At 48.4% G+C, this 14,657-nt stretch overlaps 1 protein-coding gene across 1 annotated transcript in view; it reads left to right on the top strand.

Annotated features, from left to right (window-relative positions):
• Rasgef1c (RasGEF domain family member 1C) overlaps window positions 1-14,657 on the top strand; it is a 70,746-nt gene extending 56,089 nt beyond the window's left edge. The window contains exons 7-14 of the mRNA XM_005350163.3: window positions 2,897-2,986; window positions 4,706-4,808; window positions 5,230-5,309; window positions 5,392-5,487; window positions 6,545-6,640; window positions 10,799-10,922; window positions 13,464-13,536; window positions 13,956-14,657. Coding sequence (XP_005350220.1) covers window positions 2,897-2,986; window positions 4,706-4,808; window positions 5,230-5,309; window positions 5,392-5,487; window positions 6,545-6,640; window positions 10,799-10,922; window positions 13,464-13,536; window positions 13,956-13,980 — 687 coding nt within the window. The 3' untranslated portion in view covers window positions 13,981-14,657. The remainder of the gene's footprint in view (window positions 1-2,896; window positions 2,987-4,705; window positions 4,809-5,229; window positions 5,310-5,391; window positions 5,488-6,544; window positions 6,641-10,798; window positions 10,923-13,463; window positions 13,537-13,955) is intronic.

The raw sequence follows: 14,657 nt of genomic DNA, 5'->3' as shown, positions 1-14,657 counted from the left end.
TTATTAGTTTTTTTTTTAAAATCAGTGTTGAATCCACCTTACATTTCTGAAATAAGCAGAACAGGGATGAGATAAACCCTCATCTCTTCCGTGCATCCCTGGGCCCTGTGTGCTGTTTTGTTTAGAGCATCTGCCACTGTTAACCATGATTAAGACTGACCGGTACTTTTCTTCCTGATACTATTTTTGGCTGCTCTTTCTCTTTTCTCTGTTATGTATAAAAGACTGGAACTGCCTATTGCTGGAGCATTAGTCAGCATTTGCCAGGAAAACGTCCAAGTCTGATGTGTTCCTAAAGAAACTCGGTCCTCCAAAAATAGTCAAGAGTTTTCTCGTTAGTTTGTTTCTTAGTTTATTCTTATTATTATTTAGTGACTATAAGAATGTTTAGATTTTTCTCTTTATCCTTTTTCCACCCCCACAAAGGGGTACTGAGGATCGAACCTAGGGCCTACTATTTCCTCGGCAGGCACTCCACCATTGAGCTACACTCCCGACCTTCCTTTGTGCTTTTTTTTTCCTTTTTATTGTGTGACAGGCTCACTAACTAGTTTAGTCAGATCTTGAGCTTAGGATCCCCCTGCCTCAGTCTCCTGGGTAGCTGGCCCCTGCTTTTCTCTTTCCTCTTAAGTTGTTTTGTAGCTTCTGGCAGTGTTACAGGATTCAACCATTTCCCTTCCATTTTCAAATTTAAGATAGAAAGTCTCTCACTGGTAACTGTTCTCCTAAATTTCTTCACAACCACTTTAATATTCTTTGTGATTTATCTCGCTGTTTCTTCGTCAATATAACAATCACATCAGTGGGATTACAAGTGAGTGCCACCAAGCTTGGCTTTTTTGTGGTTTTGGGCATCAAACTCGGGAAACCGAGTCATCTCCCCTTCCTCCACACTTTGAAGATATGGTGTAACTTAGCACAACCATATTTACACTCATGACATTGTCCCAACAGATTGGACCTCTTATTCTGTGGTTGCCCTTAAATGCTTCTGCAAAGCTTTTCCCTCAGAATAGTTTTTGCCTTAAAACCTGTCTAGATATTACAGTTATTTTTGTACTCCCGATAGGGTTCTGTCCTGATAAGCCCACCATAAAGCTGAAAAATCTTAGTTGAGCCAGGAAGGTTGGGATCAGATCCTTCGAATCGCTATGTGACATTTATCAAATGTATAATTTCCTATTTGTTTTTTACTTATATCCTCGACTTAGAAAAGGACAAGAAATGGGATTTGATTATAATTGCTGGTCTGCAAGCGTTTGTCCTCATTGACTGCTGTGGCATTTGTCACTCTCTTCCTTGATCTCCCGATTTAGTTCTCTCCCCTTTCTTTCTGTCTCTTTCCGTCTACCTCCTCTGTTAATTGAAAATTACCCTGGTAGTTTTAACGTACACATTTCTTTGTTTTTGTTTGTTTGTTGTTGTTGTTGTTGTTTTGAGACAAGGCTTCTCTGTGTAGTCCTGGATGTTCTAGAACTCGCTCTGTAGACCAGGCTGACTTCAGCTCAGAGATCCACCTACCTCTGCCTCCCAACTGCTGGGATTAAAGGTTCAGCATACACATTTCTTTATCTTAAGTTTAATAGTTTTAACAATAGCGCACACATGCACACACACATATATGATACATATATATATACACATATATATATATTTCATAGAACATTCAGCATGGATTGGAATTGGTTTTTCCCCAGACATTTTATGACTCAGGAAAAGGTTAAAATGAAAATCTATAGTTATAGGTATGCATATATATACATACTACACACATTCATAGAGTTAATTCTGCTATTCCCAGTCATTATGTGAATGCCAACACAGACATCAAGTTAGCAGTCTTAAACCACTGCTCCTGGGGGGAAAATGCAGTAACATTGGGCTCCGGCAGACTTCTCAACACCTTCTACAGGCAATCAACACGTCGTCGTGGTTATGTGTGCCTGTTTAAAGACACTTATCTACTGTGCATCCCTGTTTAACCCTGAGCTCAGGGCAAATGGCCAGGCCAACTCGTGCCTGGGTCTGAGCCGTAGCTCTGAAGTAGTATGCTCGCCTGCCATGTGCAAGGCCCTGGGTTTCATCACGAGCACCACAGAGAGGAAATATCTATCTGTATGTATATCTAATCTATCTACCTACTGTCTGTTTCTCCCTCTGTCTGTCTGTTCACCTGTCTATCCATCTATCTGTCTATCTAACTCTGTATGTCACAGATAAACGAAGGTCCCCTGGCACCTATTCTCTGTGTAGGACACAGCTTAACCTTGTGTTCTTAGGAATGAAACATATCACTTCAGTCTTATTCTTGGGATCCTTTCAAAACACTGAAACTATCCTCCAAAGAAAACACAACAATAGAAGAGACACCCAACAAAAGGCAGGGGAAAGGATCCTCACTCACAGCACAAGCAGAAACAAGACACAACAGCTTCGTTTAGTCCAGTCTTAGCTGGAAATGCTTATGTAAGTTGAGCGGATCAAATATTTTGCCTTTCTGTCCCTGCACACCAATGAATGGGAAAGCAATGCAGACTGTTGGAATCACAGAAACAATTAAACAGTGGACAAATTTACAAATACAGACTTAATGGATAATAAATATCGATTATGTGTGCGTACCAGTAAACTCTGAATTGCAGCCTCATTAATTCATATATTTGTACTTCATCTGGTGCTGTGGATGGAACCAAGGTCTCCCACATTGGTGATGGTGGGGACCAGTCTAGAGCGGCCAGCCCTTAGGAAGCAGACCAGGAAGTTACACATCGGGTCACTGTGTTTCTGGCTGACTTTGAGACCGCCACAGTGTCTGGGTTCCCCCTTATGACTATGATCTGATTCTGCACTCTGAAAACTCACCAACAAGGAGATTCAGCCCACATGTCTTTCCTAGCCCCGCTTCAACGACAAGACAAACAACGTAGAGGCTTATGTGAAGTGGTTCAACCGGCTGTGCTATCTCGTAGCGACTGAAATCTGCATGGTGAGTAGCTGCTTGGCCCTGCCTGCCAGTCACAGGCTACCTGGGGGTTGGAAGGATGTGGCTGAACCCCAACCTCCCAAGCCCAGGGCATGACCGACCACCATGCCAGACCAGGGAATCCCAGGGTGCCTCCACCAGCCCAAGCTACGGAGAAAGTCGGATTGGTTGTTGAGGAATGAGGGCAGCCCACTATGTGCCTCAGGCTAGACCTGTCTGCCTTGGGCCACTGGGTTGTGTAGCTTGCTTGGGGATTGGGGGTAAAAAATAGTCTAATCTTTAAGAACTAGAAAATTGCAAATTGAAAGTCCAGGCCAACAGTGAGACCGGAAATAAATCTATTCCTAAGTCCTTTGTTTTATTTGACACCAAGCCCCTATTGCTTTTGACTAGTGTCTTCTGAGGCTGTGCATGCTATTGTTAGTGCTGTTAGTGAATGACATTTGCAGGAGAAAAGCAGGTTATTGCTATAGGTTTCACCGTGTGTAACAGCCTTGCTTTGAATGCTATTCAGTGCTCTGAAGTATATGGACGATTTCACCCAAGCCATCAGTCTCCAGGGCACTTTTTGTCTGTCATTTTTTTGAATATAGAAAACGAGAAACCATAATTCTTTAAAAAAAAATACTGAATTGCAAAACAAGTCTAGGCCAGTGACTGCTTCTGTCAGCAGGAAGTTTTGGCATCCTGGTGTTGACCATGCCCTGCCTGGCATCTTCGTTTCCTTTATACCAAGGGTAGTGTCCTTTAAGGTGAAATACAAGAGGAGAGACTGCCTAGTCCAGTTGGGCTCAATGGGACAGAGGTCAAGGGTCAATGCTCACTAGGGGTCTGCACTTGAGAGAGGGACAGAGCCGTCAGGCGTGTGCTAAGCTGCTCTGTGGTGTCCACCTGGCTCTGTCACTGTCGTCGGTGAGTGTGTTGCCTTTTGAAGGGCAGGACTACATCTCGGGTGGGCAGCTCTCTGCAGCGGAGGCCACTCCTTGGAGGGACTTTGGTGGCACAAATCCAGATGTGTCACAGTACACTTCTTGGTGGCCAGAGAGACCATGACTGTGTGGATGGACAAGCAGGGTCCACCTGAGTTGTACTGACCTGGCCCCGTTCCCATAGCCGCATTGCTGGCTCAGCGGCTAAGCCAGGGTTTACCTTTGTGGAGGCTGGACAGAGCGCAGCTGGACACTCGGGAACCCTCCTGGAATGACCCAGGGACAGTTTGATTCTGACCCACCTGAAAGGTAGAGTCCCAAGCACTTGTCCCCGAGGTGACTTTTCATAGTGGCGTAGTTTTCTGACAGGAAGCAATAAAGGAACAGCACAAAAAGCAATATTGGGGGGTGGAGGGGGCAGCATAAACAGCAGGCCCCAGGCTTGCTCTTTGGCCCTCACTAAGGAGAGAGCAAATTCCATGGTGGGGAGGAAGAAAATGTCAGTATTTCTGTCTGTCATGGGAAGTTAAACCTCAAGGGGGCACCATCCCAAAGACGCCTCGCAGCCCCTTCAGGGCATCTGTGCCCCACAGGAGCGTCACGGGGTCGCATCTGACCTCACACTTCAGGGGCGTGTGCTGGCTCTGCCACAAAGGGTCCTGAGACCCTGGGCCTTGGACTTATCCCCAGTGAATTGGGCTTTGAGAAGGACAGGAGGAGGCTGCTTGAATGTGGTGTTTGAGCAGGAAGGAGTGGGGACGCATGCCCACTGAAGCTCTGGTCCTGTCCCCAGCCAGCCAAGAAGAAGCAGAGGGCACAGGTGATTGAGTTCTTCATTGATGTGGCCCGCGAGTGCTTCAACATTGGCAACTTCAACTCCCTCATGGCCATCATCTGTGAGTGAGCTTGCCCAGACCTGAAGTAGCCTGTGTGAGGACCACCAGAGAGGTTACCGTGGGCACGGCCAGCAGGTGGGGTGCATGTCGAGGTCTCCACAGTGGGTGGCTGTGGGCCACATCCCTGCCCACATCAGAGGCTGATGGAGGTGGTCCATTTGAAGCGGGGTCTATCCCCCAAGGGTGCATTTGAAGCGTTCGTCACTATACACCTTAAGACAGAGACCAAAATGGATCCTGGTGAAGCCACAGTAGGCCTGTGTAGTTGGGACAAGGTCGAAGTTACCTGACAACCTCGGTATAATAAAAGCCAGCCCCTACCCACTCAACCACCCTTCAGCCACACTCAGGGCACACTCTGGGAACAAAGGGGACTGTCCAGGCTGGAGGGGCCCTCCCAACTCTGTACACCTTCTTCTAGCCGGCATGAACATGAGCCCTGTCTCCAGGCTGAAGAAGACTTGGGCCAAAGTGAAAACCGCCAAGTTCTTCATCCTAGAGGTAAACAGGGTTTCTACTCTAAGGGGAGTGGCCAGCCGGTCCCTGAGTATTGCTGCTCACATGCCCCCCTGTCTCCTCCCAGCACCAGATGGACCCCACGGGGAATTTCTGCAACTATAGGACAGCCCTGCGTGGGGCAGCTCACCGCTCGCTGACTGCTCACAGCAGCAGAGAGAAGGTAAGGAAGAGACCGTCAAAGGTCAGAAGTGTCTGCCTTCATAGCCCCTTCCTTCTCCGGCCATAGTTTTGACTGGATAAGACTGTATGAGTCTTATTAATCAGCTTTCTGTCACTGTAACTGAATAGCTGACACCACCAACTTATAAAGGGATTGGTTTTGACTGATGGTTTCTATGGTTTCAGTCCATGGTTGGAGGACTTTGTTGCTGTGGGCCTTTTATGGGAAAGACACATGATAAGAATTAAATTGCTCACTTGATGGTAGGGGAGCCAACGAGGAGAAAGAACTCAGGGTCTCATAGTCCCTTCAAAGGCATGTCTCTTGCTAAGTAAATTCTACTCCTAATGTTTCCACAACCTCCCATAACACCTCCCTGAGAAGCAAGCCATAGCCATATGAGCCTTTGGAAAACACAGGATCCAAACTGTAGCAGTCAGGAACCTGGGAGACCAAATCACCTGGCCCAGTCTCTGTCCTAGTAAAGCCTGTCCCATCCCAGGAGCCAGGATGTTAGAAAGCCAGACAGCAAGGCAGGGATCTCTCTCCACTGAGCATCTATGCGTGTGGGCTCCATGCCTCCCGGCTCGCCACTTAACTCTGATGGGCTTCTGCATTCCCATCTGTCAGATTGGAAGACTTAGTCCCTGAGAGCATTCTTCACTGTACAGTTGTACTGTAAGGCCATGGCAGAGCCAGGTATCCAACCCCGTCTTGCACAACTGTGACTATCCCAGCCTTGTTATCGACTGCTCCTCTGTTCCCAGGACACGGGTGGCACTGTGTGTCATTTGCAGAGGTCCTGGCTCACAGCTCAGGAGTTGGACTGTAGGGTGAATAAGTAGAAGCTGAGCTGAACTCTGATTGGAGAAGGCACTTGCCACGGTGGAGCTCTGCATGGTTTTTCTCCCTTCCATGCTGAGGCTGGGTGGCCGGGGGGGGGGGGCAGGTGGACAAGCTAGGACTTCATGTGCCTATGCTCCGAGCCCTCTTCTAGCTCTGGGCCGCTGGGGCGGGGCCCGCACTTTGACGTTGATCTGCACCCTCTCCCTTCCAGATTGTCATCCCCTTCTTCAGCCTGCTGATCAAAGACATCTACTTCCTCAACGAGGGCTGTGCCAACCGCCTTCCCAACGGGCATGTCAACTTCGAGGTGGGTCCGCAGGCCTTCAGTGATGCCAGCGAAGAAGACAAGCTGCTAAAAGTCCCCAGCATGAATAAGGGGGGAATCTGGAGAGATGCCTCAGAGAAGTACTTGTGGTGTGCTTTCCTGAAGACCTGAGCTCCATCCCTGGAACCCATGTACAGAAATGCTGAGTTTGTTAGCACGTGTTCGTAATCCTAGACCCAGAAGGAGGAGAAAGGTGGATCTCTGGGGCTCTCTGGCCAGTCGGCCTAGCCTAGTTAGCTCGCTCTAGGCCAGAGAGAGACTGTCTTAAAAAGCAAGGTGGACAGTACTTGAGATTATCCTCTGGTCTCTGCTTGACCACAAACACCTCTAATCATACAAACACACACACACACACACACACACACACAGACAAAAGCTGCCAACATGGGACTGCTAGCCCCCCAATCGCTGGATTAATGGGGGCTTCAGAAAAGACAGAATGCAGCAATCTACATCTCAGAGTGGGATTATCTGAGCCCCCTAACATCACCCAGAGTGAGAGGCTGAGGCTCAGGCACATGCCAACCAGCACTCTGGGCTAAATGTCCACAGGGTACAGCATCATTTTGATCCTTGAAGAGCACCAGGCTGAAGAGAAAGCCAGCAATGTAGACCTATGGGAACAGCTGGCAAGGTCCTTCAGGAACCACATGAATGCATGGTACAGGGCAACCAGGGCAGGTCCCCAAAAGAAGGGGCCCAGAATGGAGTTCTGAAGCAGAAACCACAGAGGCAGAAGCGAAGAGAGTTGTCTGCTCCCTTAGCTCACCAGGCTCATCAAATGTCCCCTCCTCCGGGAAGCCCCCAGTACCTCTCAGATGGAAAGGAGTCCCACAGCAGGCAGGGCATCGGCCACTCACTCAGAACTGGAGTTCCTGAATGGCTCAGAAGAGCCCACCCGCATTTCTGTGTGGCCCGTGGGTTCTGCAAACATAGTCTGCAGGGCTTGAAGTAGTAGGACCTTCCGATCTGTGGGAGGAAAGAGGCTCTTGCCCTGCAGGAAGGTCAGCAAGTGACCTTCGGTGGCCACCTGATGCCCTTGCAGGCTTCAGCTCCAAGAGGCATAAATCCTGAACCTGTTACTGACTCTATATTAGTGATTCTCAACCTTTGGAGGTCAAATGACCTTTTCACAGGGGTTGCCTAAGACCTCAGAAAACACAGATATTTACATTAATTTTTTTTTTTTTTTTTTGGTTTTGGGGGTTTCTTGAGATAGGGTGTTGCCCTGGCTGTCCTGGAACTTGCTTTGTAGACCAGGCTAGCCTCAAACTCACAGAGAGCTGGGATTAAAGGCCTATCCCCCCACTGTCACCTGGCTACACTACAATTCTCAACAGTAACAAACTTACAGTTACAAAGTAGCAACAAAAATAACCTTATGGGGGTTGGAGAGATGGCTCAGTGGTTAAGAGCATTGCCTGCTCTTCCAAAGGTCCTGAGTTCAATTCCCAGCAACCACGTGGTGGCTCACAACCATCTGTAATGAGATCTGGTGCCCTCTTCTGGCTTGTAGGCATGCATGCAGACAGAATATTGTATAATAAATAAATAAGTAAATAAATATTAAAAAAATAACCTTATGGTCTGGGCGGTGGTGGCACACGCCTTTAATCCCAGAACTCAGGAAGCAGAGGCAGGCGGATCTCTGTGAGTTCGAGGCCAGCCTGGTCTACAAAGGGAGTTCTAGGACAGGCTCCAAAGCTACAGAGAAACCCTGTCTCGAAAAACCAAAAATAAATAAATAAATAACCTTATGGGCGTGGTCACCACATGAGGAGTTGTATCAAAGGGTCGCAGCATTAGGAAGGCTGCTGCTGCTCTATCCGAAGCACATCCCCTCTCTCTGTAAAATGGCCCACAACTATGGTCAAACACAGGTCTTGGAGGCTATCAAAAACTCTGTGGGTGTCTCCTGCTCTTGAGGACCACAGCACAAGCCTGGGCTCTTCGCTGGTGACCCATAGGCCTGGTTGTCCCAAAGCTGGCAGAGTCAGGGGACTGTCCAACCCAGCATGTGGTCCCAGGCTCTTGTCTAGAGGCCAGGGGGATGAGACAGCAGGGCCCAGGGGCCTGGGATGGGCTTTCCCTGGTGGTGATCCTGACACATGACTGGGAGTAGGGGACTCCGTCATTTCCTCATTGAATTGGTCCCTAGAATCAGAGCTGAGGAAGACGATGAAACACCCACTCATGGGAGCAGGTGCAGGAGGGGGTGTTCTAGAACCCGCCACTAGGGCTGATTGAGGAATGACACAGAGCATGTTCTCCGCTCCAGGCTTGACTTTAGGCTGTGTCCTGTTTTCTTTGCTAGGGGGTGGGGGAATGAGAGAGTATTTCTTTTGGCTTATAGTTCTGTAGGGATGAGAGTCCATCATTGAAGGGAAGGAGTGGAGGAAAGAGCAGGAAGCTGGCTGACCATGTTGCATCTGCATTCTGGAAGTGAACCCCAAACAGAAAGTGGGTCCAGGCTGTAAACCATCAAAGGCCACCAGCAGGGCCCTAGTGTCCCTCAGCAAATCTCCACCTCCCAAAGATCCCATAACCTTCCAACAGCGCCATCAACTGGGGAAGTAGTGCTCAAACACATCAGCCTACAGGAAGCATTGCACAGACGACAGCCGGCTGCTGTGTGTTTAAAACCTTGCTGAAAGTTAGCATACTTGGAATATTTAAACACATATGCAGCTAGCCCTCTGTTTCCATGAGTTCTACATTGGAGAATGGAAAATATTTCATATTTACATCTGTCCTGAAGGAGTACAGACTGTTTCGCTTGTCACCGTTCCCGGGACAATGCACACAGAAGCCATCTGTATGGCTCCTACATTGTGTTAGGTGTGAGGAGCAACCTGGAAATGGTTTAACAGACGGCAACTGGAGGTGTATCTGCTTCATGGAAATACTACACCATCTTAAAGAAGGGATTGGAGCCTCTGTGGATTTGGGTATCTCAGCTGGGGTGAGGGGATCCTAGAACCAATGGCCTGTGCATATTAAAAGATGATTTTATTTAAAAAAAATACAGGTAGGGCTGGAGAGATGGCTCAGAGGTTAAGAGCATTGCCTACTCTTCCAAAGTTCAATTCCCAGCAACCATATGGTGGCTCACAACCATCTGTAATGGGGTCTGGTGCCCTCTTTGACCTACAGGCATACACACAGACAGAATATTGTATACATATAAATAAATAAATAAATAAATATTTTTTTAAAAATACAGGTAAACGAATTTCCTTAGGGCTGTTGAGATGGCTCAGAGGATGTGGGTAATCGCTGCCTGACGACCTGAGTTCCATCCCTAGGATCCACATGGTAGAAGGGCAGAACTGACTCCAGCGAGTTGTCCTCTGACCTCCACCTGTGCCCCAGTGAACACATATGCCTACACATGCACAATAAATACATGTCACAAGATTTTTAAGACCTCACCTGGGCTGCAGAGATAGCTCAGCAGTTAAGATCATGTACTAATCTTTCACAAGCCCCCAGTTTGGTTCCCAGCACTGTGCCACTCACAAATGACTGTGGCTCCGGTTTCAGGGGTTCCAACACCCTCTTCTGGCCTCTGTGGGCACAGGCAATCATGTACACATAATTTACACATAATTAAAAATAACATGAATCTCTTTAAATTACTTAAATTTTGTTGGAATCGATTTACTGACCTATAATCCTATAAGTCAACAAGTGTGTATCAATTTCCCAAAAGAAAAACACAAAAGGAAATTCAAATAAAGCTATTCACATTCTTGCTATATGCAGGCAAAGGCTGTGGGCAGTCAGGTGTGACACACCCCTTTAATCCAAGCACCTGGAGGCAGAGGCAGGAGGATCTCTGTGAGTTTGAGGCCAACCGGATAGACATAGGTAGTTCCAGGCCATCAGGGCATAGTGAGACATTGGCTCAAAAATCTGTGGGCCAATGGCTGCTACCACCCACCCAAGGTGACAGGGGTCATGGATTGCTAAGAGGAATGAAGGAGACATGGCAAGGTGGCTCTCACAGAACTCCCAGCATATTTCTCCTGTCACCTGTGGCCCCATGTTCCTTCGCAGATCCACAAGATCACATAAGGGTGATGAAGCCAAGGCAAGCCACTCACTTTGCTCCGTTCTGTGTCTCTGTAAACCCTGCAGAAATTTCTGGAACTGGCCAAACAGGTTGGAGAGTTCATCACCTGGAAACAAGTGGAATGTCCTTTTGAGCAAGATCCCAGCATCACCCATTACCTGCACACTGCCCCCATCTTCAGCGAGGACGGTAAGGCGGCCCCATGGCCTCGGCATCCAGGCAGTAGGACTGTCCAGTCTTTAGTCCGTCACCGTGCCGGGAACCCAACTCTGGGCAGAGACACAGCTCAAGCCTGCTGGCCCCAAGCAGAGCTGATTAGACATTCCCTCGTCTAACCAGCGCCCAGGTGCCTCCTAAGGAGCACAAGGCAACCCCAACAGGTCGCAGGCTAGGACTTCAAGGACCCCTGGGTCCAGAGTCCTCTCTGAGCACAGAGCTGTCATTGTTAAGCTTTCCAACCACATCCGCTGCCATGAGAAGCCTAAGGGACACGGTTGCCTTTCCACGGTGTCAGAATTCCATACAAAATGGAAGAACTAGAGTAGGTCCTAGGTGCATTTCAACATCAACCTCCCCGGTTTTCTTCATTAATAACTTGGGAGTGAGGACAAGAACCGGGGCTCACACGAGGAGAGCGGAGTTATGGGTCTCTCCATGGATGGTGGGTGTGTGGGGGCACTGTGTGAGGATAGCGTGGGATACACACTAGCATGAGACATTGATGTCTGGAAACCACTGAGACCAAGGCCTCGCACATCACCGGGCAAATGTCCTGTCCCTGGGCTCTGTCCCAAGGCCTCTTTTTCATTTTGAGGCAAGGTCTCACTAAGTTGCCTGGGATGGCTTTGAAACTCATTTTGTAGCCCAGGCAAACCCAACCTTGTGATCTTCCTCCCTCGGCCTCCAGAGCAGCTGGGGTTGCAGGCCCGTGGTGCCAGGTCTGGCTTGTTGAATGCACAGATTTGGCAGTAGCGGTTTCGTTCTTCAGAGGTTTATTGGGACATAACCGTGTCATAACAAGTAGTGTCACATCCCAGGAAGTGTCAGTGTAGACAGAGAAGTCTTGGTTTGGAGTTTGTTGGTTTTGCTTTTTGTGGTTACCTATATTTGTTTTGTTTTGTTTGTTGAGGTAGAATCTCACTGTGTAGCTCAGGTTAGCCTAGAACTTATGGAACCCAGATAGCTCCAAACTCACACTTGGGTCCCCCAGGGTTGGGATTTCAGGCAAGGACCAGCATGCCCAACTGACAAAGAGTTTGTTGTAAAACTGAATACTGGTGACATCTTATGACTAAGAAAGAGTCCTGGGCATTGGCTCATTCTAGACAAATGCTATCCATGCTCACAGAGAAACAAAGCCCCATATATCAGTGTCTATAAGTTCCCCTTGTTACAGCCTCAAGCGGAAAACAATCCCAGCGATACACCCGTGCTTTAGACAAACAGGATCCATGCCATTGATACATGCCACCTCATGGATGAGTCTCCAGTCTCAAAAAGATTAAATATCTATCTATCTATCTATCTATCTATCTATCTATCTATCTATCTATTATCTATCTATCTATCTATCTATCTATGTAATATAGATGACTTTATTTATATAACATTTTTTAAATTACTAAAAGAAGGAAATGGAGAATACATTAGTACTTGTCAGAAATTAGAAGTAGGGGTGGGGTCATTGGGGGTGTGGCTTGGTGATAAATTTGCTGCCCTGGGTTCAATCCCCAAATCAAAGAAAGGAAGGAAGGAGGGAGGGAGGGAGGGAGGGAGAAAGGAAGGAGAGGTGAGGGAGAAGAGGGGGAAGGGGAGGATAAAGGAAAGAGAAAGTGTGTGGACCATGAAGGACGTGGGTGTGCCTCTAAAGGGTACCTTTGCCTATGGTGCTATAGTTGTTATGGAAATGTCCTGCGTCTAAACTCTGCCAATGTCAGTGTCCTGATTATGGTACATACTGTACCAGGGTACCTCGATTCATATGGAATGACACTCCAGTAAACCCATCCTGAGTTGGAAATACCATAAGTCAGAAACACATCTCTAGTACCCTAGCTTATGGATCATCACGGCTTAGTCCAGCCTGCTATAAACATGCTTAGAAAGCTTCTTTTACAGTATCACATGGCCATCTAACACAAAGACAACTATTCTTGGTTTTGGGCATTTGTTTTACTATTTTTTTAAGACAGGGTCTCACTATGTAGTCCTGGCTGGTATAAAACTTTCTATGTAGACCAGGCTGGCCTTGAGCTCACAGAGATCTGACTGCCTCTGTCTCGTGAGTGCTGGGCTCTAATGCCTTGCCTAACATAAAACAGATTATATCACTACGTGTGGAATAGTTCATGACTGATGGGGGTGTGGCCGCAGCTCACAGAGGGGAGCACACTTTCTATTGCTAGCCAAGGCAAAAATCCAAATTCAATACAGATTGTATTTTCTACTACATGTGTCACCCTATAGCATCCTGCGTAGGAAAAAACTGTCCATTAAACTATCATAAGTGAAGGACACGCTCTATATTATAGTTTTGCATGTGGGTTCTGTGGGCGAAACTGGGTAGAGGGGCCATGGGATCTCCGCATGCTGTTCCTTAAAACTGTCTATGAGCAATGACCTCCAAATGAGAAGTTTAAATCACAAACAAAAAGCCGGTCAAGTTCTGGGTAAACAAAGAGTTACAGTCACCTGCCATAATTGCCTAATTTCACTTCCGTTTTGGTTTAGGTCTGTATTTGGCTTCCTACGAGAGTGAGAGCCCAGAGAACCAAACAGAAAAGGAGAGGTGGAGGTCTCTAAGGTGGGTCTGTGTGCAGGATGGGGCATGTAAGGTGGCCGGAGGGAGACAGCTGGGCTACTTGGGGCCAGGACAGGCCTAAGGGAGGGAAGAGGAACACGCCAGGAGCAGAGACACCAGAGCAGAACTCAAGGGCTCTGGCCAATGCAAGGAGGCTGAACCAAGGACCCCTCGTTGGGGTCATTGCACTTCTGTGGGGTGGTCGGGATGCATATCTCAGAGCCAGGAACTCCTGGTCCGTGTTTCTATGCCTGAAAATAGCACACATGCACGTGCACTCCCACCCCACCCCATCCACACTGTCTCCAGCTTGTTCAGCTTGTTCACACAGCCCGTTGGCCACCTCTGCTATGCTGAGAAGGTGCCCTATGGTGGACACAGGGAGGGGCTCACTTCATTCTCCCGTGTGTCTGAATCTGCAGATCTTCTATTCTGGGGAAGACATGAGACGTTCTGAGGCAGAGGAAGAAGAAGAGGAAGCAATGGAGCTGACACAGCCCATCCCAACCTCATCGCAGATGGCCCAACGGGTGGAGGTTGACACAAAACCTCACTACTTTGCAAATCAGTCCCTGTGGCCTGGCACCTGCCGCAATGGCCACATTGGCACAGGCAACCTTTTCTGGGATCTCAGCCCTGGCTGAGCATGGGTGACATGCCTGGGGCAAACTTTGCCTTCGTGACCGAGTAGGTCACATCCTCAGTCTGTCCATTCTGGACATGAACACAGCGCTACCGCGATGAGCTGGGCGAACGCAATCATGTGATCTTGTTGAGTGACCTGTGCTGTGGAGATCACCGCCACCATGTGTCACCAGGTGACTCGGGAGCCTCTGGAGCTGCAGCAGGCACCACATGCAGCATGAGAAGCGCTCGCACCAGCTCGGAGCCCACTCTGGCCCCTGGCATTCTGCTAACGGGCCCCTGTCCTGTCCCTCCCAGTGGACTTGTTCCTGCGGTCACCCATCTGCATCCTGCTGGTATCAGGATAGCCTTCCGGCGGCAGCGGTGAGCCCAGTCAGTAAGACAAGTGGGAGGCACGGAGTTGGCAATGTGTATATGGTGACCTTCCGCCTAGCTCCCTTGTAAACGTTAGAGTTGGAGTAAACACGTTTATACGCCTA

This window comes from Microtus ochrogaster, chromosome 7 (genome assembly GCF_000317375.1).
Source record: "Microtus ochrogaster isolate Prairie Vole_2 chromosome 7, MicOch1.0, whole genome shotgun sequence".
NCBI lineage: Eukaryota > Metazoa > Chordata > Mammalia > Rodentia > Cricetidae > Microtus > Microtus ochrogaster.
The sequence above is the reverse complement of the archived record's forward strand: the minus strand, read 5'-3'. Positions and strand labels throughout refer to the sequence as shown.